This window comes from Lissotriton vulgaris, chromosome 5, assembly GCF_964263255.1.
Source record: "Lissotriton vulgaris chromosome 5, aLisVul1.2, whole genome shotgun sequence".
In the NCBI taxonomy this organism is placed as follows: domain Eukaryota; kingdom Metazoa; phylum Chordata; class Amphibia; order Caudata; family Salamandridae; genus Lissotriton; species Lissotriton vulgaris.
Genome location: NC_141693.1, coordinates 1,334,603,493 through 1,334,627,715, shown reverse-complemented (window position 1 = coordinate 1,334,627,715; position 24,223 = coordinate 1,334,603,493). Strand labels below are relative to the sequence as shown.

Here is a 24,223-nt window from a genome sequence, read left to right as displayed (position 1 = left end):
AAAACATCATCTCCGCAGCATTTGTTCACTGAAAGAAACCTTTTTGCATCTATGAATTGGGTTTTCTTCACCTACTAATGAAGTTGATGAGATGTTGTGAATTGATCAGTTGATTTACATGTACAGCTATTCATAACTTTTTATCCTATGAATGATTCCTGTATAACCCCATGATTTTTTCAAATACAAGTTTTTTCCTACATAACTAGTTTGCTGTGTGCTATTTCCATTTCTCCTTTCTTTGTGTTTCATTGAATGCATCCTTTGAACAACGTCAGAATGTTTTAGTTATCCTATTATTACAAATGGGTCAAATTGGAATATGAACCCCAGAAGTAGTATTTGCTAAATTACATGTACTTAGTCAACAAACAAAATCCCTTGTAGTTACTCTTTACCTCAAATATCCATTTTGCCCAAGCCTACAAGGGTTTATTGGGTTACCCCGAATCTACTGACATAAAGCCACAAAGGGCTATGCTTAAGAAAGGCCCTGGGAGACTGTTGATCTTGCAGCCATTACAGAACACATCTCAATCCGATGGCAGAATAAACAATCTAAGGCTACAGTCAGTGTGCATGCACATTATAACACTAAGGAAAGAGTCACACAACATCTTGTGACTCAAAGCTTCTTCAAAGAAAAACTATTTGTAATGTTGAAGCCAAACACTAGGTGTCAGATGTATGCAAAGTAAGGGTATCTACAGCCACACATGCGGTTTTCCTGGGAGGTCTGGAACTGAATTCTGCACCTTCCTAATGCTACGGTACTGGATGGCATGTAGCTACAAATGAGACCTGGAACCAAAAGCTGCTTTTTCCTGTCATTCCAGAAGCGTGGAGCAAAAAGCCCAAATCTACCACTCATAAAAAGCACCTATGAGGGTGGTACCATTCACCTTTCCTGATTTTACATTCTTGCAACCACAAACTATATCTTCCAAGCATCAGTATAGGTATGCATATTATGCATGTATATATTTATGAGAAGTACTTCTAAACTGCAAACCCACGAGAGACATTATCCTAAAACTCTTAGTCGCTCCTCTCTCTCCTTCACAACAGACTGGGGTTTGATTGCACTGACAGACAAAACCTTTAGGAGTTCTAAAAATAGAATATTGTCATTCTGTAAGACTGTGGCACTTTCTATGCTCAAACATCCCTCGGCGAGCATGAATCCCAATGTTGGTAGAGAGCTTCACCAGTTGCATAACAGTTTGCCTGCTTACGAGTAGTCGCCACTACTAAAGAGTCTGATGTGAGTTGACTCTTAATGTTTTTAGGGTCTGCTGGGAGGGTTTACATTTTAATAAATCAACCCTAGGGGTGATAAACCTAGATCTAACTGGGTCATTAAAAATATCTGTGGTATGTCTGAGCATTCATTTAAGTATGGGAAGAGACTGTGGAATGTTGAGCAGAAGAAAGCGTTTCAAATAGAAAGTCATCTTTTATTGCCTCAGTGTGTAGTGTTACCTTATGAAAATCAGCCACCCTACTTATAAGGTCATGTTAAGAAGTAGTAGTGTCATCAGGAGAGGGTGGTTTGGATGGATAAAAGATCAGGACCAGTATTATCTGCTGGGTCTGTAAAATAATATAGTAATCCCTCTGGTGAACCTATAGGGTCATGAACTGGTGACTGTTGTGGTGATGAAGTTTGTACATCTGGGATTGGAGGAGGACTAATGCGAAGAGCACTAGCAACTTTGTCCTCTTTTTGCAACAAAAGGAATATCTATTGGGTCTTGAAAAGAAAGTTGTCTTTTTGCTGGTTTTTCATGTTCTTCAGGGGTCCTGTGGAGGAATTTTCCTGTATCAGGGTGAATCATTAAGCCTTTTAGCCGAGAATCCAGCTGCTGATGCAATTTCTCAAGTACTGGCAGTACAGTCACTGGAGATTGCACAACTGTTTGTTTTTTCAGTTCTGACCCCAATTTATCTCTAACACCTTTTGGTGCAGGGTGTTTCAATTCCGCAGACATATTTTTTTGGTGTGGAATCTGGTTGTTTTGTCGGGTCTGAAGGTATTGGCTCCGTAGGCGTGGTACCGTCAACTTAATATAGTGTTTCAGTGCAGAAAGTCAGGTCGATTCCAATGAGGAGTGTTTTGGATCGAGGACTTGCGCTTTAGGCTGTTTCTTCAGAGCAGAGCCTAGACATTTTGGAATCAACCAGTCAGTGCCAACCATGGCCTGTAGGCAGTGGCTGCCCAACAGCAGACATTTGGGGTCTTGGTTATTTGGGTGGGGGCAGAAGGGGCAAATTACTAGCAGGTCGTTGCCCCGGTGTGAGGTTATCATGCTTTGCATCGGAGTCGGAGCTTTGTTTTAGAGAGAAGTTCAGCTCAAATGCAGCTGACAGATGTGCCTCTATTTCTGTCACCGATTTCTCGGAACCAAAAATGTCCGGCGTGTCTTCCATGTTGCGTCGAGACATCTGTAGTCTTCTAGCTTTCGGATCGTGTAAAGTCTTTTTTGATTGGAACGACCTACAGGTGTCACAAGTTTCTTCTTTATGATCAGGAGATTAACAGGCATTACACACCTTCTCTAAATCTGTGTGTGGAAATTTTGCATGATACAAAGGACAACATTTAAAAGGAGTCTATTCCATCAGTTTTTTCAGAAAGAACATGGAAGATAATTTCCTCCCCGAAGGGCGCAATCGAATCGAGTCCCCAGGACAAAATCAATGTTAATCTAATATTTCCAGAAACAGTGATAGAATCTCAATCGAAAAAATACCTATGGTATGAGAAAGTATCCTAATGACGGTCTGACTGGAGCAGAGGAGTACACAACAGAACCCGACGGCAAAAAAAATAGTCTAACACGGAAGTCAATAACCATGTGCACTGCAAACAAGGGGAGGAGTCACTATACTTCTTGACTCGAAAAACTTCTTTGGAGAAAAAAAACACACTTCCATGCCTAACACTTGATGGCGGACTTATGCTAAGCATGATATATAAATACACTACTGCCACTTGCCAGTAGGTAGTTACAGTTAGGACCAAAGTCTCTATAGGAAAAGAGTTTTTTGTTTTGCTAATAATTTTGGGGCCGCTTGACAAATCTTCACAAAATGCCCCCTTTTTGGTTCAGTTGCTGTGTTGGAAGTTTAGGGGTGATCTGTGGAGTGGGGGCCGAAAAAAAGGGAGGTCCCAAAACGCGTTTTCCTCATGTTATGTCTATGGAGATTTTTCATTTTTTGAACACGCCTGCCTCTATGTATGAGTGAGGTCATAAGCAGTACATTGCGGGGGCACAATCACTAACTATACCTGCTGGGTTTCAATGGTTTTGTACGAGTGAAACCTGCGCCTAACTAGAATGTCCCAGTAACCTTTGGTGTGTGTGATATATATATATATATATATATATATATATATATATATTTTAATGCTTTTTGTTTTCCTTGCTTAATGTACTGATAGAGAGGTTAGTGTGATCTTTGGTAGTGGAGTCAGTGGCCTGAGTATCTTTATAAAGTCTAGAATATCAAAAATGTGTCTAAAGGTACTGTACAAGGTGTACATCGTAACTATGGGGGTCATTATGATGGCGTGCGGATCGCCGTCGCCTCACCGGCGTGGCGATCTGCATGCCATTACTCCCTGCGCAACCGCCAATTACCCCCGCCAAATTACCATGGCGGGGGAGTACTGCGGCAGACAGAAAGACCGCCATGGAAAGTCATGCGGAGATTGAGTTTGTGGGCCCCGGGGGTGGGGTCGGTGGTTGCATTGGGGGGGCATCCTAATTTGCCTCATGGGACCGCCTCACCTCTGGCGGTCGGTCCCATTTTCCGTTACGGTTGTCCGCCCACAATTGTAATGGTGCCCTAAGTGTAAAGGTACTGTCAAGGTTTTCAGAGATGTGTGTGTGTGTGTGTGTGTGTGTGTGTGTATATAGTTACACTCACACACAAACTATGTGTAAAGTTACTATCAAGACTTTACTTTAGGAGATATATGTGTGTGTGTATATATATATATATATATATATATATATATATATATCACGCTCCTTGTCCCCTTACTTGTTACCAAAAGAGACAGCACTCGCGGGGGGAAAGTCATAGATTTTATTCGACTTTCAAACGCAGCAGACGCATTTCGGCATACGCCTTCCTCTGTGGTACCACAGAGGAAGGCGTATGCCGAAACGCGTCTGGTGCGTTTGAAAGTCGAATAAAATCTATGACTTTCCCCCAGCGAGTGCTGTGTCTCTTTTGGTAACAAGTAAGGGGACAAGGAGCGTGATATATTGCGGCAGCACTTCCCGCATAAACAGCACCCGTGTAGGAGTGCATGAACAAGGTGCAACAGGAGCAAGAATATATATATATATATATATATATATATATATATATATATATATATACACACACACACAAACATCTCTGAAAGCCTTGACAGTACCTTTACACATAGTTTTGATACACACCGGGCACACTACCAAAGATCACACTAACCTGTCTTTCAGTAAATTAAGCAAGAAAAACAACAAGCAATTAAAACATGCCAGGCAGATAAAAACTGCAAAAACAACTTTGGGCTTCGTTTAGAGTTTGGGAAAATAGAGAAAGAAATATATACATGTAGTAAAATCCACAGCTGAATTTCTACCACAATACTCCTAAAATGGAGGAAATTCAGCCAATGGACTCTTCTCCTCATCTATATTGTACTTCAGAAATTGCAGTATTTTCAGTTTCCTCCAAACTCTGATGCCCTTACCTCTCCAAAAACATGCGTACAATAAAGTTACTTTGGAGTACAATTTTTGTTTATAGGTTCTTACTATGTTTTAAAATTCTGCATAGCCTGTCTATATCAATTTAAGGTACGAGCTAACCAAGGTATGAACAGTTGTGCCACAAAAGCAGCTAAAAGGAGTCGTGTTTCTTAGGTTCTGTGGTCATGAACAATCTTCAAATTCCAAGTTCTCCACTGCAGTAAAGAACAAATGTGAATATTTGTGGCACCACCATTGAGTTTGTTCCTTTATTTAATGATTTTAGATACATATCTGTGCACAAATAAAAGATCACATGTAGAAAATGTAAAAACCAAAAACAGAGTAGTTGCAAGTATGCAAATGTTTCACAGAACAGACCGTCACAAAGTCTCTGATCTTCAGGGAAGTGCTGCCTCTCGTATCATTTCAGACCAGGATGCAACTCTCCTTGAAATGGTCTCCGACGCAAGAGATTTTACAGGATTGGTGCCCAACCAGAAAAGCGTATTTCTCTCAACTGCAAAACTGTAATGCAAAGATCACCAAGCAAAAGCAGGTCTCAGAAAAGAAGGAAATGGAGAGTAAGGTTGGTATAATATAAAGTTCAATTCAGCATACTGCTGAAAAAATGCCACCCGAAGGACAAACCAAAGCATTTCATTTCTCACATCCACGCACAATAGACATGCACACACACACATACATACATATATATGCATAAAGGCCTGCAAATCAATAGCATGCCTCGGCATACATATACCCAGCACAAATGTACATAAACATCCCACATGACATGGCAACGCATTAAGGATCCTGCTTACTGATGCCTACTACCAGCCCATGGATTTACAAATATAGGAAAACAAAGATGGAGAAATTGAGGAAAAGCCGGGTTCAATGAGTTTTTGCAATCAACCTTTAGAGATTTATATCCAAGAACATATACAAATGAATAAAAAGAAGCGGACGGAATAACTGTGCTGGAAATCTAGCATTCTAGGCTCACAAAAGGATACGATCAGTTCCAGGGAACAGGGTTCGTCCAGTCAGCAGCTCAGCCATAATACAACCCACTGACCAGATATCAACTAGAAAAGAAAGAAAAAAGTCAGAATAAAAGTATCATCGCATGAGGCATGTCACAATTGTGTTATGATGGGAATGCTGGGGTGGAACATCTAATGTGTGCAGGAGCCAAGTACAAAGAGTGGGCCGAGGTATGAGTATTTGTTTGGTTCAAGAAGAGAGCTGCATAACTTCTGGGAAGTGGGGTGGAGCGCTGCAAATATGATCAGATGTGAGGAGAGGCACGGATTAGGAAGAACAGGCTAGGGTGTTGTCCAAGCAAGATCAGCCGGATCATCGGAGGAAGGCAGCTGAACTTTAGCTAAAGATGTCAAGTTGCATGTTTAGTAGGAGCATGGAAGGAACACAGGCTGTTGTGCTTTTGTATTTGCTGGAATATTTCAAGAAAAAAACTCTGATATTGCTCACAGTCTAGGAGAAATTTCTACAAAAGTGAATTTCCTCACCATATTTGGCAGTTTTTTTGTGAGACTAGGCACCAATGATATACCTGAATGCAGTTTCTCTTGAATCCCTAAGGTGCGAGTTTTGTAGTGAATCCCTTTGTTGCCATGTAGCCATGTAGAGGACTGCAAATAAATGAGTTGGAAATATATTGGAAGGGGTACACACAGCTGTTCCAATTCTAACCTCGTACATCTAAGATCATACAGTGTTTGACCAGTAAACACCCCTTCTGACTAAGAAGTCAGTGTAGACAGGTCTACAGAATTATACACTAAAGACTTGCTTTCAAAACGCCACAGACCTCCCAACTAATGAAACCGATAATGAAGCATAACTGGATTTGGAATGTGAAAACAATAGGAGGCACTGCGGGTTAAAAGGGAACTGGTTAATAAGAACCCAGCTAAATCTTAGGAGCAGGTCTTATAAACACACGCAGAACGCATGGAAATGTTACTGTCTTTAAATAGTTCTGCAGCTTTAGGCTGCTCTAGGTTCACATGCCGTGCTTCATCCTGCCATCAATGAATCCAAAAAAGCATTTTGTTTACAAGACTACTCTTATATGCCACTATTAAAATATGGTGCAGTGATACTCCTTCACTAGAGAGCATGGGAGGATCTTGGAAAGCCTTAAGCTCAAAATTAGTTTCTGCCTTGTTTGAATGACAACACGATCATGTTTAGTTAAAGTATTGTTATGAGCCCCAATGTACCCCAATATAGGCCTAGGTAGCTCCACAACCTTTTACCTACATTTGGCCTACCTTGCTTACAAAACGCTTCTAGCACGGACCTTTTACACAGTTATGTGCTGAATAAATGTCGATCAGTTTCTTGGAAACTAGTCTCATGTATTATGCATCCTTGCACATGACATACGTAACAGAATGAACATATTCTGTGTACGTACAATGCCATGGTCCTCTTCATCCTAGGGCGAAAGAACGAATTTGCATAATTGCAGGTATTGTTCCAGTCTCATTGCATAATCATACTTACAACACATCTATTATGTAAGGAAACCCAAGGCTATATTTATGGTGTAAAAGACCCATACCAACAATAGAGAGGAGAAGCTTTAACGCTGACACTAGAAGCTGAGGTCCCGGCCAGCAGAAGCTCCAGGGTCCTTCATTCTCTCCCATCAGGTAATGGGGTGGACTCTTTCCTTGGTGGGATTCTTGGCTTTACACCCACATACTTGTTAGGTACACTTAGGTAGGGTTTGCATCTTAGGCGTTCGCTCGATTACTGCCATGTATCGATATGCCTTCTTATAGTATTGTTTTAGGACCATGGTAGAATTCTACCTTTTATTTACTCTGTCGGTGCTTGTCATCTTATATATCTGTTTCTGTCTAATGATTGTCACAGCAAACATGTTTTATACTAGAATGACGCTGGTTCAGTGAGTGCTTATTGGAAACGTTCCCATTGTTTATTATGTGTATATCTCCGAGACCAAGTGAGCACGAGTGACTGAGCGAAAAGTAGTGTACTGTTTAACGATCCCTGAAGGATCAAAAGGTTGTCATGTGCAATAGTTGCCAGAAACTATTCCCTCCTTGGTAAGGTTAGGGGGCTATGGAGGCACTGTGAGCTAGCTGGTCTAGAGGCGAACATATCCTTTGAGGGTGTCTGGAATCAATCTGAACACCAATCCCTTAGTCTATGTTGTCTAAACGTGCAGTTCCTAAGTATTATTTGGAACTGCACGACAGTATGAGAACGGACAAACACCGTTAATTTACACAAGGCTGAAAGTTTGCATTGCCATTCAAAGGATAAGACAGTACTTTCTAATTGATCACAGTTTTTGTAAAATATTTTGGTTGCTAAAAAAAGCACAACTGAACACACTGCAGAATCCAGCACATAATCGTAGATTTTTATAATCACTTTGTGATTGTTCAGTGGTGCATATACAATTTAATAGTGCAAACATGTTATTTCATGTTTATGTTGAACATGCGAGACTACCTCATGTCACACTTGTATGTCTCCATTTTTGAAGACATCTTAGGTCTTGCTACCATCCTCTATTATTGTTGTATTATTGATCATGGCTGTGACCACGTAGCCATGTATGTAAAGTTGAAAAGCCTTTAAATCCAGAACCACAAGTAGCTAATGAGACTAACATGTTGGTGGGCTGTGACTAGCGACCACTAACGCCTCACTGTCAAAGTACCCATGCAACAAAGCGTCAGCTGTAATGCTAACTGTGAGGACACCATTTGTGAAACATGTGTCAACTATCAAATGCTTGAATGTCCAATAATGAAGGCTGAACCGTATGGTCAACAACACAACAACTAGTTACTCCCAGTCTCCAAGAGCAAGAGAACAGGATATGCTGAGATATTCCTTAAAGACATCCATTACCCTCTCCGGTGTATCCTGGATAATGCCCTGCTGGTCCAGAACTCGGACAATTTGGTTTGCACTGTTTTTCTGTTGTAATCTTTTGGCGGGAACTTTGCCCGAATTTTCTTGAATTCATACATCAGCGTGCGATATTGCACGTATTTCGCAGCTAGGTCCTGACCAAAAAACTCAAGCAATTTAGATTTTAATATAGCAACCGCCTGCTGACTCTCAAGACCGAGTTGAATATTAGTTGTTAATTCCAGCTCGGCCACCCGGAGCTCCTCAAATCGTCTTTTAATCTGCGCCTGAGTATTCTTCCAGCAGTAAGCTGCAAAGCTTTTGGTCTTGCCACGCAGTGCTGCCTTAAACGTGTCCCATGCTTCACAATCGGGGGCAGTTCCCCTATTGATATTCATAAATTCAGCAATCCAGCCTTCCATATTATCCAGATAGGATTGATCCAAAAGAAGCTTTCTTTCAAATGTCCAGGATCTGGAAAGTTTGGTGAGACGCTCCCAAGAGCATTCAATTAGCAGGGCATTATGATCTGATAAAGTCCTTGGCAGGACTACAATAGTGACTGCCCCTACCTGCTGATCAGAGACAAAAAAGTAATCCAGACGGACCATTCTGTTATGAGGGGCAGAGAAATATGTATAACCGTCATTGTCTTCGTTATGATGATGCCAAGCATCGATCAGCCCTTGCTCTACAACTATGGTCTGCAGAGCCTTGATAACTCGAGGTTTCCTGCCAGAATACTTTTGGACACAAACTAAATTTGCTTGTTAAATTGATATTAAAATCCCCAAAAAGGAACATTGGGTGTGGCCATGCTGCTAATTCAAGATTTAGACATTTGATAACTTCTGGGTCGTCTAAATAAGATCTATAGACCGTGCAAACAGAAAACGACCTACAGTTTATGACAATTTCGGCTATCGCCCACCTGCCAGTCTTATCCTCTTTGACTTTCTTACAAAACCCAACCCCTTTCTTTAACAGAATGGACACCCCCTGATCATAGATGTCTGGCAAGAGCAGGCTATAGGTTCATACCCAAGCAATTTCAGACAATCGCGCTTCCCTCACAGTATATGTGTCTCTTGTAGACACAAAATTTCTACCTGCATCGTTTGAACAATCTTAGACAGCAAGCCACGGTTTTTATCATAATTCAGCCCACAGATATTCCATGAGCTCAGTCGCAACCTACCCTGCCCCATTAGCTAAAAAATTGAGTCCTACTCTCCACATGCTTTTTAATCATGATCTCTAAAATAAGAAAAAAGCTATTGCTACCACTAACTTTGCAAATACCACAACTGAGAATTACAACCAAAGACAAACTCACCCACTCCACCCACGACACCCCTTCACCCTGAACCCACCCCAGGCCCCTCCTAGCCAACCCACCCCCCTTATGCAGCATCAGGACCTAGGTCCTTGTGATGGTTTAGGTTGGTACCCCTCGCTCTCCCCTGTATCCTCCCTCCCAACAACCAACATCTGAGGATCGGAGCTTATCATACCTATACAAAAAACTCCAGAACAAGCAGAAAAAAACAAAGAAGAACAACCAGCCCATCCCTCATAATACAACATCACATCCATCCAGTGTCCCGACTCTGGAAAACAGAAAAAAGAGAGAACAGCTTATTGACTAAATAGAACTCAAACTCCATCGCCTGAACCTCAGATACGAAATACTTAATCTGCCCCTGAAAGATTACTTTCAATTTGGAAGGGAAAAGCAGAAATGCTTGTGCACCCTTAGCCTGGAATGGGGCAATTAACTGACGGAGCTGCCACCTCCGCTCCACAGTTACTGGGCAAAAATCTGGTCAGACAAAAAATTTGCAGCCCTTCCCAATCCTCCTCCTATCTGGCCTGGTTAGATCGTAAATCTGATCCCTAGCCAAAAAGTTATTCAGACAAATTAGAATTGCACGGGGCTTGCCGCCGTGCAGGCCAGAGTTCTACTTCTTCTTGAAAGGGAAACGATGTGCCCGTTGGACTTCCAATTGCCAGTTCCACTGCGTGACCTCAAGGAAGGCTTCAGCAAAGAGCTCAATAACAAACTGCCTGACATCTTGACATTTCTTGCCTTCGGCAATCCCTAAAATCCTTACATTGTTCCTTCTAGACCTGTTTTCCAGGCCTAGCATATCCTCCCTTTGTTCTTTAATTGTGTCAGTAAGTCCCTTCTGAGTGGCCATTGAATCTTCCAGGGTAGAAATACGTTCTTCGGCTTCAACAATCCTGGCAGCAAAGTCCGAGCACGTTTTCGCAACTCTTTGAATTGAGTTTTGGACCCTGCGGCATGCACCCTGAGTGCTGGCGCTCTCCTGTCGCGTTTCTTCGCCATGAGTCATGATAGTTTGAAAGATAATGGAAAAAGTCATTTTCCCAGAAGGCTCAAGGGGAACACCAACCGTGGCCCCTACAAAGAGAGCCATCAACCCCGGCTACAACAGGCTGTGCAGAAAAAGAGTGGTCCGATGTCATTGAACCGAGGGAACCTCAATCCTTACTTAGAGCCGATGCCCCTTGATCTTTCAGCTTCAAGGCTTTGCGAACCGTGCTGGTACCGTGAGTTGAAGCCTCGTCCTTGCACACCTGAATCAAGCACCATTCTGCAGAATCACTATCGTAATATGACCTTTCTTGATCTGGACCCTCATCTTCTGATGTACCAGAATGGTCCGACATTGAGTAAAATTTATCAGCAACTTCAAGCTTCTTTACGTCACCTGCAACTTCTGAGGGAAGATCAGTACAAGCACTTTGGGCATTAGAGGATGAGTCGGTGGTTAATTGAGCAGAGAGTGATTGAACTACAGGACCCACAATGCACTGCTCTGGGGATAAGGTACCAGAATGGGTTTGGTTATTTACTGCATTAACAGCTACCAAAGGTACCTCCCCCCCCCACCCCCACCACCAACAACGCACTGTTATAAGAAACAGCCCCATCCAAGTCCAATAAACTACCCTGAGTACGTTCCTGCTGGGCAAAGCCAATTTTCTGAGCAGGCGGGTTCATGACACTGCAGCCGTCGACATGACTGGAGACAGAGTGAATGGGTAAGAGCTCCTTCTTTCGTTTTTACAACAATATCTTTTGGGGATTTTACCATGTTTAGTGATTCCTGCTTGCTACCGCCCCCACCTGTAGGCACCTTTCCTTTCACCATTTGCAGTTTGAATAGAGCAGGAAGGGTCTGGTCTGCTTGCCCTTCCCGCACAACGCGGAGACCGGCTGCAAAATGCCTGCCGCTCCCGCCGCTGCCTCCTCACCTCCATAGACAACTCTCTGCTCCTTCGTAACAGCGGCCGCTTTTCCTGGGCTGTTTGATCGTGTTGAGCCGCGAGTCATGAAGGTTGCCGTCGCATTTTTTGCCGCTATCTTCGGGCCATGCTGGGAAGGGAACAGTGCGGGAAGCGCAGCCACAGAAGCGTCAAGCCGCTCGAGGTGGATCCGGACCAGCCTTAAAGCGTCTTTACGGTAAGTCTGTCCTGAAGCTGCACCAATCTTGTGAGCATATCGGTGTAATTCACGGAAGGCAACACTCGTAGGGGTTTTCAGTTAGCAGATTATTCCAGGTTTTTTGGAGCTTTTCGTTGTCAGAGAAGCCCGACACAGGAGGAATTCTCCAGAAGAGGACTGACACCGCCTACTCAGCCGAAGGACCGGCCGCCAGCTTGCCGAGATGCAGAGATATTCCTAAAGTGGTCTCAAATACAGATATAGATATAGATGAGGAACCACATGGCTGTATGAGGCCATCATGTCCAACAATTTCATCACTGTTACCAACAGCATTGACTGTGTAAATAGTTAAGATAAATAGTGTTCTGAAACATTGCTGCAGTTCTACTCTTGACTTCTCATCACTATTGGTGTCAATATTCGCACCAAGAATATATTCTCTTCATTAAAGTGCTGAATAAACTTCACAAGGCTGACTCTGAAGCCTGACTTGAGGATGCCTCTCGGTGCCAGACTCTCCTGTCTGAGTTCTGGGACTTAATGCCTGCCAGATCCCGCCCTGTTGACATCTGGGCCCCATTGGTGTCCTACCTTCTCTCCCGTTTCAACCCCAGCGGCGCTTCCTCTCCGGCACTCCCCCCGGCCCTGGGTCCGCGGCGGCCGCCAGTCAGCGACTGCTCCTCACCCCTTTACTCTTCACCTGCGCCCCTGTTGCTTCAGATTCCCTACTAAGTACGCTTTTTCATGTGTGCTTCCCCCTCCTGGGGCTGAGACTGATACTGTTTAGCTGTGTCTTTATATGCTGGATTCACCATGATGCTGTGACTGTTACCAAATTGCAATCTACCACATTTCTTGTGATGCATCCTGTCGTTACATGCGTTGGTGCTATGCGGTGTACTGTGCCTGATGTGTCTTTATTCTTTAATAAAGGTTTTTGGGGTGGGGAGCTTCGTCAGCAAGCAAGATGGCTGCTTAGGCTCCCGGTTACGTCGACCCTCGTAACCCGCCGCGATATCCTGCATGTTATCCTGACTTAACGCCTAGTCTCTGTGTGCATGAACTGTCCCGCACTCCAATGGTGAAATCCGGAAACTTTTATCGGCTTGTTTGACGGAGTTGCATCGAGTTTAAGTTTGCGGGCTGTTCCAAAGGTGCAGCCGGGGCCTGGAGTACTTTCTCAGCCCGGCTGTATTGCAACAACATCGGCCAGGAGACTCAGGCTGGGCCCGGTCGACCGGAGTGGAGGCTTTGTTTCAGCCCGGATTTGGTGGCGATCGTTTTCATTGCTCGGTATCGACGGAGGAGTGAGTCTGCGTGCTGCTGGCTACGGTTGGGGGCCCCCGTCCCGCGGACCCGGTTCCCGCCCGCCATGGTTCGGTGGTCCGGGGTCACCGGCCTGCGGCCTTAACTGGGTTGACCGTGGTTGCGAACAAAGACTGGTCACACTTCGCATTTGCACGTTCGAGATCCTGTCAGTCCCCCCCCACCCCTCCCCCGAGGATGCCGGATTCACCTGGGGATGTGATAGTGATTGATATCGAGCACGAGAATATGGATCGAACGGTGCATGAGCCATCACTGAGGTTAATATTGGCAGAACTTTGGGCATTCCGCTCACATGTAGATACTTTGTTGAGCAAATTGGACACGCGCCTATCTGAAATGCTCCTGGTGGAACCGGGCCCGGCCTTATTGTTGAAACGGGATTGTGCAGCCATTCAAAACGCGGCCATTTTGACTCCGTGCGAGAACCCCGTGAAGAAACGAGTACTGGAACCATCGGATGGTGCCCTGGTGGACGGTGTTTCCGAGGATGGCCTGGTATTGCTGAACATTTCACCACCACCAGCTTTGGAGATATCGTCAGGCGTTCCCCTTCCGGAGACTTTTGTCTGTGACTTTCCATCCATTTTGTGGTCATCTTCTCCTTTCCTGGCGACGCTACGACTCCTGTTCAAGACGCATTGGGACTGTTCATCTCGGAGGGAGAGTTCGTCTGCATCTACAGTTCCTGAGGACTCGCTGCCTGCTGGTAGCCATGGGCTGATTTCTGCTGACTCTTTTCTTCTTTATTGCTTCTTTGTGTGCCTTTGGGTCTCGCTGGAAGGGGTTCGTGTTTTCGTTCGGAAGGGCCAAGTTTGAGATCGGCTGGATCAGGATGGGTTGGCATGGCTTTTACAAGTGTTTGACCTGCAACTGTTTGCTCTAAGAGGCTGGGCGGTGTCTCACGGTACCCTCTAATTTCTCTACATTGCTGTCATAAGTTTGTCTTTTAGTGATAGGGGGTGGCTGTTTCAGGCGGGGGTCTAAAGGGGCTGGGAGCCCACATGGATATGCCCTCCTCCGTTCTTCTTTTTCCTTCCCTTTGGGGTTTTAGTTGTTAGGGGCGACAGGCACGCTGCTAGTGGGGTTAGGCTGTAGCCATTTGCAGGGTGGGGGGCTGGATGTTTTTTTTTTATGTTGCCTTTTTTATTTTCTATGGCCTTTCTTCTTTCTCGCTCTCTCTCGTAGGGTCAGTATAGCTACGAATCATTCGGATTCTTGTACTTCGTGCTTTTGCTTTTATGATATCCTGATTTATGGGCGGGCAGGCCTCGAGTATTGGCGCAACATTGAAATGTATATTGTGTGTTCTTTTGTACAGACCTATATGCTCTGGCACCAAATCTCCATTATAGTGGTCATTACATGTATATCCTGTTTCTCACCCTGCCCCCCGCATTCTCCTGTTTGATTGTATGGCACCTGATCCTCTCTTGTAGAATATAAAATGAAACCTCTGTCTTATCCTGAACTCCAACTATGCATTCCAATACAAGTTTTACTCTGAATCGCTGCCGGACCTTTGGGTTGTCGGCTGATGAGCTGTGTCGTATTGTGATATCAACAAATTTTTATTTGTCTAGCGGCCGGCCCCAGCGGTTGTAGGCCCATGCTTGTATTTCTACCGAATGCTAAAATGAAGGTTTAAAAAAAAAAAAAAATGTTTTTGAAAAAAAAAAAAGGCAGACTCTCAAGCTGAATAGGTACAGTGGGTGAACGGCTCCCTTTATCTTGCTCTGGTTTTGATTAAGTGAATTTCCCATTAAAAGACAAAATGTTATGGATGGAATGCTGGCAAAAGTCTGTTAGTGGCAATGGCCAAGGGCCACATTCCAGCCCATCATTCTTTTGTCCACTATTTCACCTCAGTTTGATGGTCACCAAGGAATAAGCTTCTTGGAGCAGGGTAATAAATGATGCTCTATCACACCTTTACTATTCAACGATTGAGAATCGGGGGCAACAGAATACACACCTTGCCCCACTTCGTGTAGTGCTACATTCATGAAGCTCACCTTTTTCGGTAGTGCAGCTACTTCTTTCAGCAGGATATTGATATGGCTAGCTATAATACAAATCCCTCGTGGTCTGCGTTTGTGAAGAAACAGACTTTCTGCAGGTTTCCCCTCCACTTTTTTCCCCTATTTGGACTACTTGCTATCGGTTTTTTGACTCTGGGAGTGTACTGTGGCCGGCTAACCAGACCACAGTGCCAGTATTCTAACCCCTTACAAAATGTATGTTGAACTGTCTACCCCAACTGACATAAGATGACTTACTTAAAAGTCCCTGATGTATGGTACTATAGGTACCCAGGGCATGTAAGTTAGTGTCCACGATGGCTGCAGAACTGATTGTGCCACACACCTGTGTGTGACAAAGTACAAAATGGCTCCCGGCCTGCCATTTCAGGCTGGAAGAGCAGTTTTAAAACTGTTAATTTGAATTTGCTATTCGCACCACTGGCAAAGGCCCCACTTCTCTTAACAATATATACAAGTCGCCCATAAGGAAGGCATATCGATCCCTAAAGCATGGAGCTGTATATTATTAATAAGGCTTCCAGTTTTCTGTTTTTACTGATTTTTACAGATAAATACAGACAAAGAGCAATGTGTTTCGTGTTTGTATTTATTTTTAAAAGCGTAAAAATACTGAAAATGGGAGCCCCAATTATTAAGTAGAATGAATATTTTAATATGGCCCAACAGTAAAACTTCCAAGTTGTCATTTTTACTGTGGAAAAGCTAGTAGTCCTATTGGCTAATACACAGTTGCAGGTGACAAAATCTGCCAACTTCTGAATGGGACTACTAAAATGGGTCGCAACTGTTCGCCAATCTGGAGTAGCCGAAACAATCCTTTCAAACGTGTGCAAACTCTACGGTTACCAATGCTTGTTTGATAATTTTGCCTACAAATCTGAGAGTTAAGTTTTACTTAAAAATCTATACATCCGGAACACTCGAGTGGCTTTTGCTCCGTTTTGGGGTCCAATATTTCATCAAATAGAATAGATTTTTATAAATTAGTGTCAGATTTCTTTCATCTTGGGTGAATTTCTTTCGGCTCATTTCATTGTTTGATGCTTCTAAATGCTTTACACTAGTTTTTTTGTTTAAGCCTTGCTACATGAAGTCACAGTTAGTTGAATAGAGGTTTTACAAACTAGCCTGACTGGATCCAAGACAGTGTTCTGAGTGTATTACACAGTAAAGTCGCCCAACCTTACCACATAATACACCAAACTGCTTATTCTGTTTGGTGATAAAACTATGGTGTTATAAGCAGCATTCATTGGTTACGTTGTGCCACTGTTGATATACTAAAGTAATCTGTGCCTTCCAATGACAGCACGAAAATGAAATGCTGTGGAGCAGTGGCCAAACAATATTGATAATTGTGATCATACTGTACTGCCATCCTAAACTGTCCTATGGTCTTTTCCGCTCTGCTTCTTATTGATAATTTAAAAGCGTATTTCCTCTTGAAATGGCGGTCCCATTCTTCCAGCATCTGCATTTGTTTCAGGTTGAGAAGGCTTTGCACTTTGTTAGACTTCAAGAGACTGAGGTCTCTCTTTTGGTTCTAGATCTTACGATTGTTGGGCAAATGGTCATGGAAAGTATTTTTACACTGCAAGATTTAATTCAGTGATGCTTTTCTTTCAGCTTCGAAGCAACTGATTCATATGTCTATCCCGATGCTGAAACAGCTGAAGCAGCAGTGGTGCGTGTCTTAAGCACTTCGTGTCCAGATGACCTGCTGTTGGAGGCTGTTTAGGTTTCAGGACTTTAAATCAGGTTAATTAAATCTTATGAATAAATCTCAACTTAGCTACAGTCTGGGCTTGCTGTTTCCTCCATCTTACGAATTAGAAATGTAACTATATGAAAACTCGTTTTTCAGCATCCGAGGTTTTACTTTTGGTGGCAGAGCTCAAACCTTTGGGACTCCGACTCCGAAATCTGAATGTCACACTGTTCCTCAACCAACACAAACATTCAAGGTTTCTCCCTCCTTGTTTTAAAAGTCTTGCGCAGGAATGGCATAAAAGCCGGACATTGATAATCATCATGGACTTGGGGCAGCCACAAATGAAATCTCTTTATTGGTACCAAAGGTAACATGATGGCCAGAATGTAAGCACTACTTCACATATTGGAAAATAGAACGAGGAGGCCACGTTCTGTTAAAATGTTGGCGTTATTACACGACCTGACAAAATCTGCTAAGTTTTGAAGTTGCACTTCACGCGACATTGCTGAAAATATGAAGAGATTTGGTCACTGATAAGTCGTATTCCCTTTAGTTGTGGCCCCAATTTCACACATGCTTCCCAACACAATGGCAGACTAAACAATCTCAAAATGACATGCACCGTACGTGGCATTGTGGGCCAAGGGAAACATGGTCAGAATCATAGTGCCTCCTCCCACAGTCAACACCCAAAAACAAACAAAAGGTTTTCCAAGCTGAACCACTAGGTAAAGGGATGATGCACAGCACGTGCATTGTGCTATAAAATGGTCCAGATAGTTGCACAAAATAAAGACTTTCAATTTCCCTATAGTCACGTGTGAAATAAGTCGCTCAGAGAAAAATGTACAAAAGATATATCATGAGGCCGTGAGCAGGGCTGCAACAGACCAAACAGCCTACAAGCTGAAACTGAAGGGTGATTGAAGAATATTCTTCTTGCTCACTCTCTTGGTATGCAGCAACTCGGATTCAGAGGACAAACTCTCATAAGCCAAAATGTATTTCAATTTAACCAGCTCTACTTGTTGAGAGAAGGATTATTTTCCAATAATTAGAAAAGATCATAAGGCATGAAATTCTCTAATGGAAGTATTGAAGAACCGGCTACCTACCACTTATCTATTGCCTCCTATCTGTCATGTTATTATGTGGGTGGAAAGAACTACGTTTTTAGTGCACTTCGAAATTCAAGAGGATTGTCTACTATACTTGTAGAAAGCAAGTTGCATTATTTAACCTCATGCGCGCTAGCGGTTTTCCCGCTGTGCGCTGAGCTTTTCAAAAACCCGCGTTACATGACGAGCTCAGCTCGTCATGAGCGTACGACAGGCGTCCCTCATGACGAGCTGAGCTCGTCATGAGCGTCGAAGGGGTTAACTGGAATTTTCAGAAAAGTGATCAATCTGGAACATAGTGGTTTTGCTAAACCATTGACGAAATGTTTTTGCTTCAGGACATTTTGGCCAATTCTATGTATTGTTCTGTCAGATATACAAACTGCTTTGAAAGGGATCCGTCAAGCTACAGGCAGCCTTTCTAGTGATATTACTCTTGGCGAGATGCAAGTTCGCATTTCACCAAGGGAAGGCTGTGTACGAATCTTGAAGAAGCATTCTGAACTCTCTGTAGTAATAACACTGGTCCTCAAAGGTTGTGGCCATTGTTATAGTCTTCTGATCACATGAAATATCGGAGCTGGTACTTTTTTGGGTTAAACCTAGGTATTGGAAAATTTGACATAGGCATCTCATTAAGTTGAAACTTAGTTTAGAAACATGGTTAGCATGGTGCTATGAGAAAAGGTTCAAGCCCATGATTATCCCTTTGGTGGTGGCCCTAGCTAATGAGGGGTTGTGTTTGATTCAGTTGCTGCATGTGAGTATTTCGATATTTGAGACATTCGGTTTAAGGAGATCCAATATCATCTGTTGTTTAATCACACGCAGGTATTGTAAAATAGACCTCAAGTCAATATCTCATAGGTTTTCAAGATCAAGTAAGATTTGTCATCTCAGTAACTGAGAGTTGAGACTGAAGGATAAGACCAGGTTCAGTAGACAGCTAAGGTAAATGCAATGGTAGATCCTTGTGGTACCCCAGCTATTTGAACAGATCAAAAGGGAAAGGAGGAAGTGAGATCCAGCAGATAGGCACTAGATGATCCATTTCAGCACTATTCCTTTTACTCCACTGTTGTTGCGTCTCTGTAGATGTCAGGCATGATGAACAGCATTGAAAGTAGAGGTGAGGTCATGTAGTATGAATGTTGAAACTCCATCTGTATACAAAGTAGTTTTAAAGTAATCATATATGGTACTTGGAGCTGATTAAGTGCCACAGCCTGGGTGGAAGCCGTGTTGGTAATCAGAGAATGGTAATTCCTTCAATAATTTGTGATATTTACTATGAAGCAGATCTTACAATAATTTTACGTTGGATGGGCCTATTCCATACACCCGGTAATAGGGAGGATCACTTGGTAAGGATGCTTTGAGTTCTTAATTTTTCAAGTGAGGAGTAAATTGTAGTTTTGGCTGCAGAGCTACTGATGAAGATGTTCTTGAATATGTGATCTGAGCATGGGTGTGCTGGAGATCATGCTGAGCCACATGCTTCTACAGCATTTGCGACGTCTTCTGCAATTTCCAGGTTGAAGATGATTACATTTGGTTATCCTATTTAATTATTCAGTTCTGTAATTTAGTTCATTGATGTAAGAGGCTGGCATAGTATATGGTTCACACTAATTTAAGTGAAGCACCTAGCACTAATCCAGACAATCCTTATGGGGATTTTAGTGGTTTTAGAAAACCATAGAAAGCTCTCTAAGTGAGAGCTTTGAAGAGCAGCCTTCAGGCTTAGTCCTGAAGGAGTGTTAGGCAGCTTGTTTTACCAGCTCTAATCATGTAGTGTAGGTTAAATGAAAAATAACTACACAGTGTATTTATACAAATGTGTCTATTTATTATATACCACACTACACATTGGTATATCTCCTACCGGGAGATATCAACATAATTTTACACAATACTTCAATTGTTACCAGGTAAGTGAGCACAATACACAGTGGTCTCCAGGGGAAGACCAAACCATATACTAAAAAAGTGGAATGCGAACTGCAACTGAAGTGGGGACTTGGACCAGGAGACTCAGAAGAGCTTGAGACACAAGGAATCACCAAAGGTAAGTACCAAGGAACCCCACAGAGGCTGTGTACTGAGTGGAAACTGAGCTGAGTACTCACTATAAGTCAATTGGAAAGTCGTGTTTGCAGTTTTGAAGGTGGGCCCTTCCTGGTGGACCCTAAAGAAACCCAGTGGAAGACAGAAGGGTGGAGGGTCACCCCACCAGTGGATACCCCAGGAACCAGGATACCTACACTAGGGAAGCCACCTGCATGGGTGCGAAGTGATGTTGGAAACTACCATTGACCACAATGGAGGACTTCAGTAAAGATGCTGCTGGCGAAGACTGTGCAAGAGTCTGGTGGATTCAAAGGGTGGATTCTAGAAGAAAAGAACCTGCACACAGAGGTGACCAAGTCTATGCCACTCGGAGGTGACAAGTAGGCAAGGAAGAGCAATGACCACCGATGACAAAAGGTGCAGGAGTGATGACGGTGACCTTGTTGCTGCAGCTGTGAAGAACAGGCGATGATGAGGAAGAACAAAAGCCGTTCACGAACTGTCCCACGTCAGAAGTAGAGAACCTGGGGGTTGGTGTCCGGCGGAGGCACCAACAAGCCTTGGCAGCAGTAACCGACATGGAAAACTAAGTTCCAACGTTAGGACCAGCAAGGTCCAAGGGACTCACTAAGTGCAGGAGAGTCAGAGCCGGCCCAGAGCAAGCAGGAGAGCCAACTGAAGCAAGAGAAAACCCTCAAGAAGACCCACTGCCGAAAGCACATGAGTTGCAAGAATACCTCGAACAGCTCACCAAAGATGAAAGTTCACAGTGCACAGGATGCGGTGAAGACGAAGATCTTGGCAGAAAGAGATCTTCGAGGCTAGAGCTTCTTGTAGCCTGAAGATCACTGGAGTACAGAGCCAATAAGCTGTCACAGAGATTCAGTTCTCATATAGAACTGTGCATAGAGACTTGGAACCTCAGTGAATTAGGGTGTGCCAAAACTCACCTTAGTACCCAAAATCCCCTACCAGACTAGCTACAGTGTCTCATTGGTTATCACAAACTCCCAATGCTTAGACAAACCAGAACATGGACTTAGTACACCTCAGGTAACGTGGAACACATGAACACTCTTTCGTTATACAATCATTTCAATCCAGAACAAGGAGTAAATGAGGAAGCGTGCATATTTGAAATGTTTATTCACTAATGCAGTGTTCTCAAACGCAGTATCTTAGCTAATACAAGCAAACATATTATAAGAAACAAAGTAATCAGCATTGTCACTAGTCCATAGAATATAAAAGGTGAAAGCATGGTAAAATGCTAGGGTTTAGTAACACCCAATTCTCACCCTCCCTAGCTAGTATATTATATTAGATCTATGAAGGTCTCTTTGGGTTTTTAGCAGGGCGGCCCATACCTCAAGATCCTAATGGTAAGGGATCACATCTTCCACCAGCTCTCTGCATGCGAAGCACCATCAAGTGTGTGTGTGTATGCTCTGTGCAAAGCCATATAAAACTCGCCTAAAGCCAGAATTTGGCCGCAGCTGCATGTATGTTATGTCTAGGAACGTGCGAAGATCAGACCTCACAACAACCACTGTGTTGAGAGAAGGTTTCAGCACTCACTGTACAGACACAGCTCACCAAGCAAGGCTGATATCAGAGTAACATATTATTCTTGCGTGAATCAAAACATTCTACTAGGCTCAAAGCTAAAGCAACAGATGTGTTGTGTGCAGAAGCAGCAGAAAGGTAAAATGGCGTTTAAACTCCTAAGCTCATACTAACTTAACAATGCATATAGGCAAAGTATATCAATATGACAAAGCCTTGACAACGGCAAGTTGACGTGGTACACGAGTTCCGTCGCTGCTGCTCTGACAAGGGATACTGGCCTCAAAATTGTAGCTAGGACAGGGCAGTGGCAGAACCACCACCTGTGTTGCTGGGCCTTTAGAAGTCCGTGGGAAGTCAGGAGCAGCGGACCAGTCACCTTAGTTGCAGTGCCTGCAGATGCAGGGGAGTAACTCCTTCATTCCAAGGGAGATTACTTCGGGTGTCCTTGATGCCCAAAGGTCTGTTGAAGATCCTGATGAAGCACAGACCCAGATGACAAAGCAAACTTGCAGAACAGCGAGACCAGGAGCAGCAGGAGTCTTCCGTGATGAAGTCTCGGTTCCAGACGAAGTCGAAGTGTCCAGACAGTCTAAGAGTGACGTGGATTCAGTCTGGAGTACTGTCCCACGACGAATCTGAGGACCTACCCATAAGTTAGGCCTTTAATACCCTAAGAAAGGAGTTAGGACAAATCAGGAGTCCCTCCCTGGGGAGGGGCCAAACAGAGAGGGGATACTCCCATGTACTTTTTCCAGTTTCACCCTAGAGCGAGAGCCAAGGGCTCCCAGAACTGGTGCGAACTAGAGTATGCAAGGAGGGCACCAAACATGCCATTCAAAGCAGTCTGGTGGTGATGGCAAGCGCCCCCACCCCAGCCCAATACACCAAGTCCTGTCTGGGAGCTGCTTAACTGAGCAGCAGGAGGGAAGAATCGTGTCTGGGGTGGGCAGCAGCACTAGCTTGCTGGCAGACTCTGGAAGGCTGTTACCGGGAGTACCAGGGGATTCCCAGAGGAGCCCCCAGTGCATGGAATCATACCTCCAATACTGGTAATGATGTTAGGGCATGATTCCAACATGTTTGATACCAAACATGTCTAGGTTTGGCACAGCCAATACATAGTTAGCCATCGTGTTATGATGCATGGCCACCATATGTATGAAAATGGTTGACTGGACTTAAAAAACCTTGAGGATTGACTCCGGGGTCTGTAGGGGGGGTCCTGCTCATGCAGGGCACCCTCACTCTTTTAACCTAGCATCCTGCCTTCAGGATTGAAAGGCCTGTCTTGGGGTGACTAATAGGTTTTAATTGCAGTGAGCTCAGATATAGGCGATAACACTTCTTATCCTGTCAAATTTTGGGAAGAAGCACAGTGGCTGGGGTGCTAATTGGAAAGGATCCCAGCTAGACAAGTAAAAAAAACATACTGACACCAGCAAAAAGTGGGTGTAAACATGAAAGCAGATCCTACTTTCCAACAATTGAGATCTTTAATTTTCCTCTTCAGGTATGAATCCAGATCTTTGGCTTTTCTGTTAAAGTTGTTTGCCACTGACGCACAGTTTTTGAGAGGGTGTCCCTCTGCTGTTAATGCAATCTGTGTTCTGCCTGGGGTAGTGGCTTCCAAGATGTGCTGGGAGTCGTGGAATGTCTTTTTTATGGTGCCCTTATGGATACTGGAGTATTGCTGGGCTTTCAGTTTCTCTTTGTAAGAATGAGATTTCTTCCACAGTTTCCAGGAATGTATTTTAGTTCTGATGTCTTCCAGCCAGTATTCCTAAGGTTCTTAATAGTTTGAGCAGTGTTTAGCAGGACTACTGCATCAAAGATGTTTATCAGTGTATGATGAAACTCTAGAATAGCTATTAAAGAACTGGTAGGTCTCATTTTAATAGTTTAGACAGTTTGGAGGCGAAAGACATTAGGTAAAGTTTTGTCCAAGTTATATTTATTACTTGATTTCAGACTCCATTAATAGGCAAAGAGATAGTGAGATATGTATGAACTAGGAGAAGGTCCAACCAGTATCCCCAGTACATCCAGTTGAATGTGTTGGGCTGGATAGCATTCAGTGAAAGTTGATAGTTTCCAAGGAATAAATTAGTAATTTTGTTTTGTGCAGTTCCTATTTTTTAAAGTCTCCCAATATGCAGAAACTCAGAAGTCTAAGAAGGGTTTAGCATAAAATGGGTCCTGAGAGTGAGGTCTGTACTTTAGCAGTATTGCGG

At 43.5% G+C, this 24,223-nt stretch overlaps 1 protein-coding gene across 2 annotated transcripts in view; it reads right to left on the bottom strand.

Moving 5' to 3' along the window:
- Nucleotides 1–24,223, bottom strand: part of MAPK14 (mitogen-activated protein kinase 14) — a 589,986-nt gene that overhangs the window by 177,391 nt on the left and 388,372 nt on the right. For both annotated transcript variants that reach the window (XM_086923266.1, XM_086923265.1), the window contains exon 8: nt 5,768–5,839. In XM_086923266.1, coding sequence (XP_086779392.1) covers nt 5,768–5,839 — 72 coding nt within the window. The remainder of the gene's footprint in view (nt 1–5,767; nt 5,840–24,223) is intronic.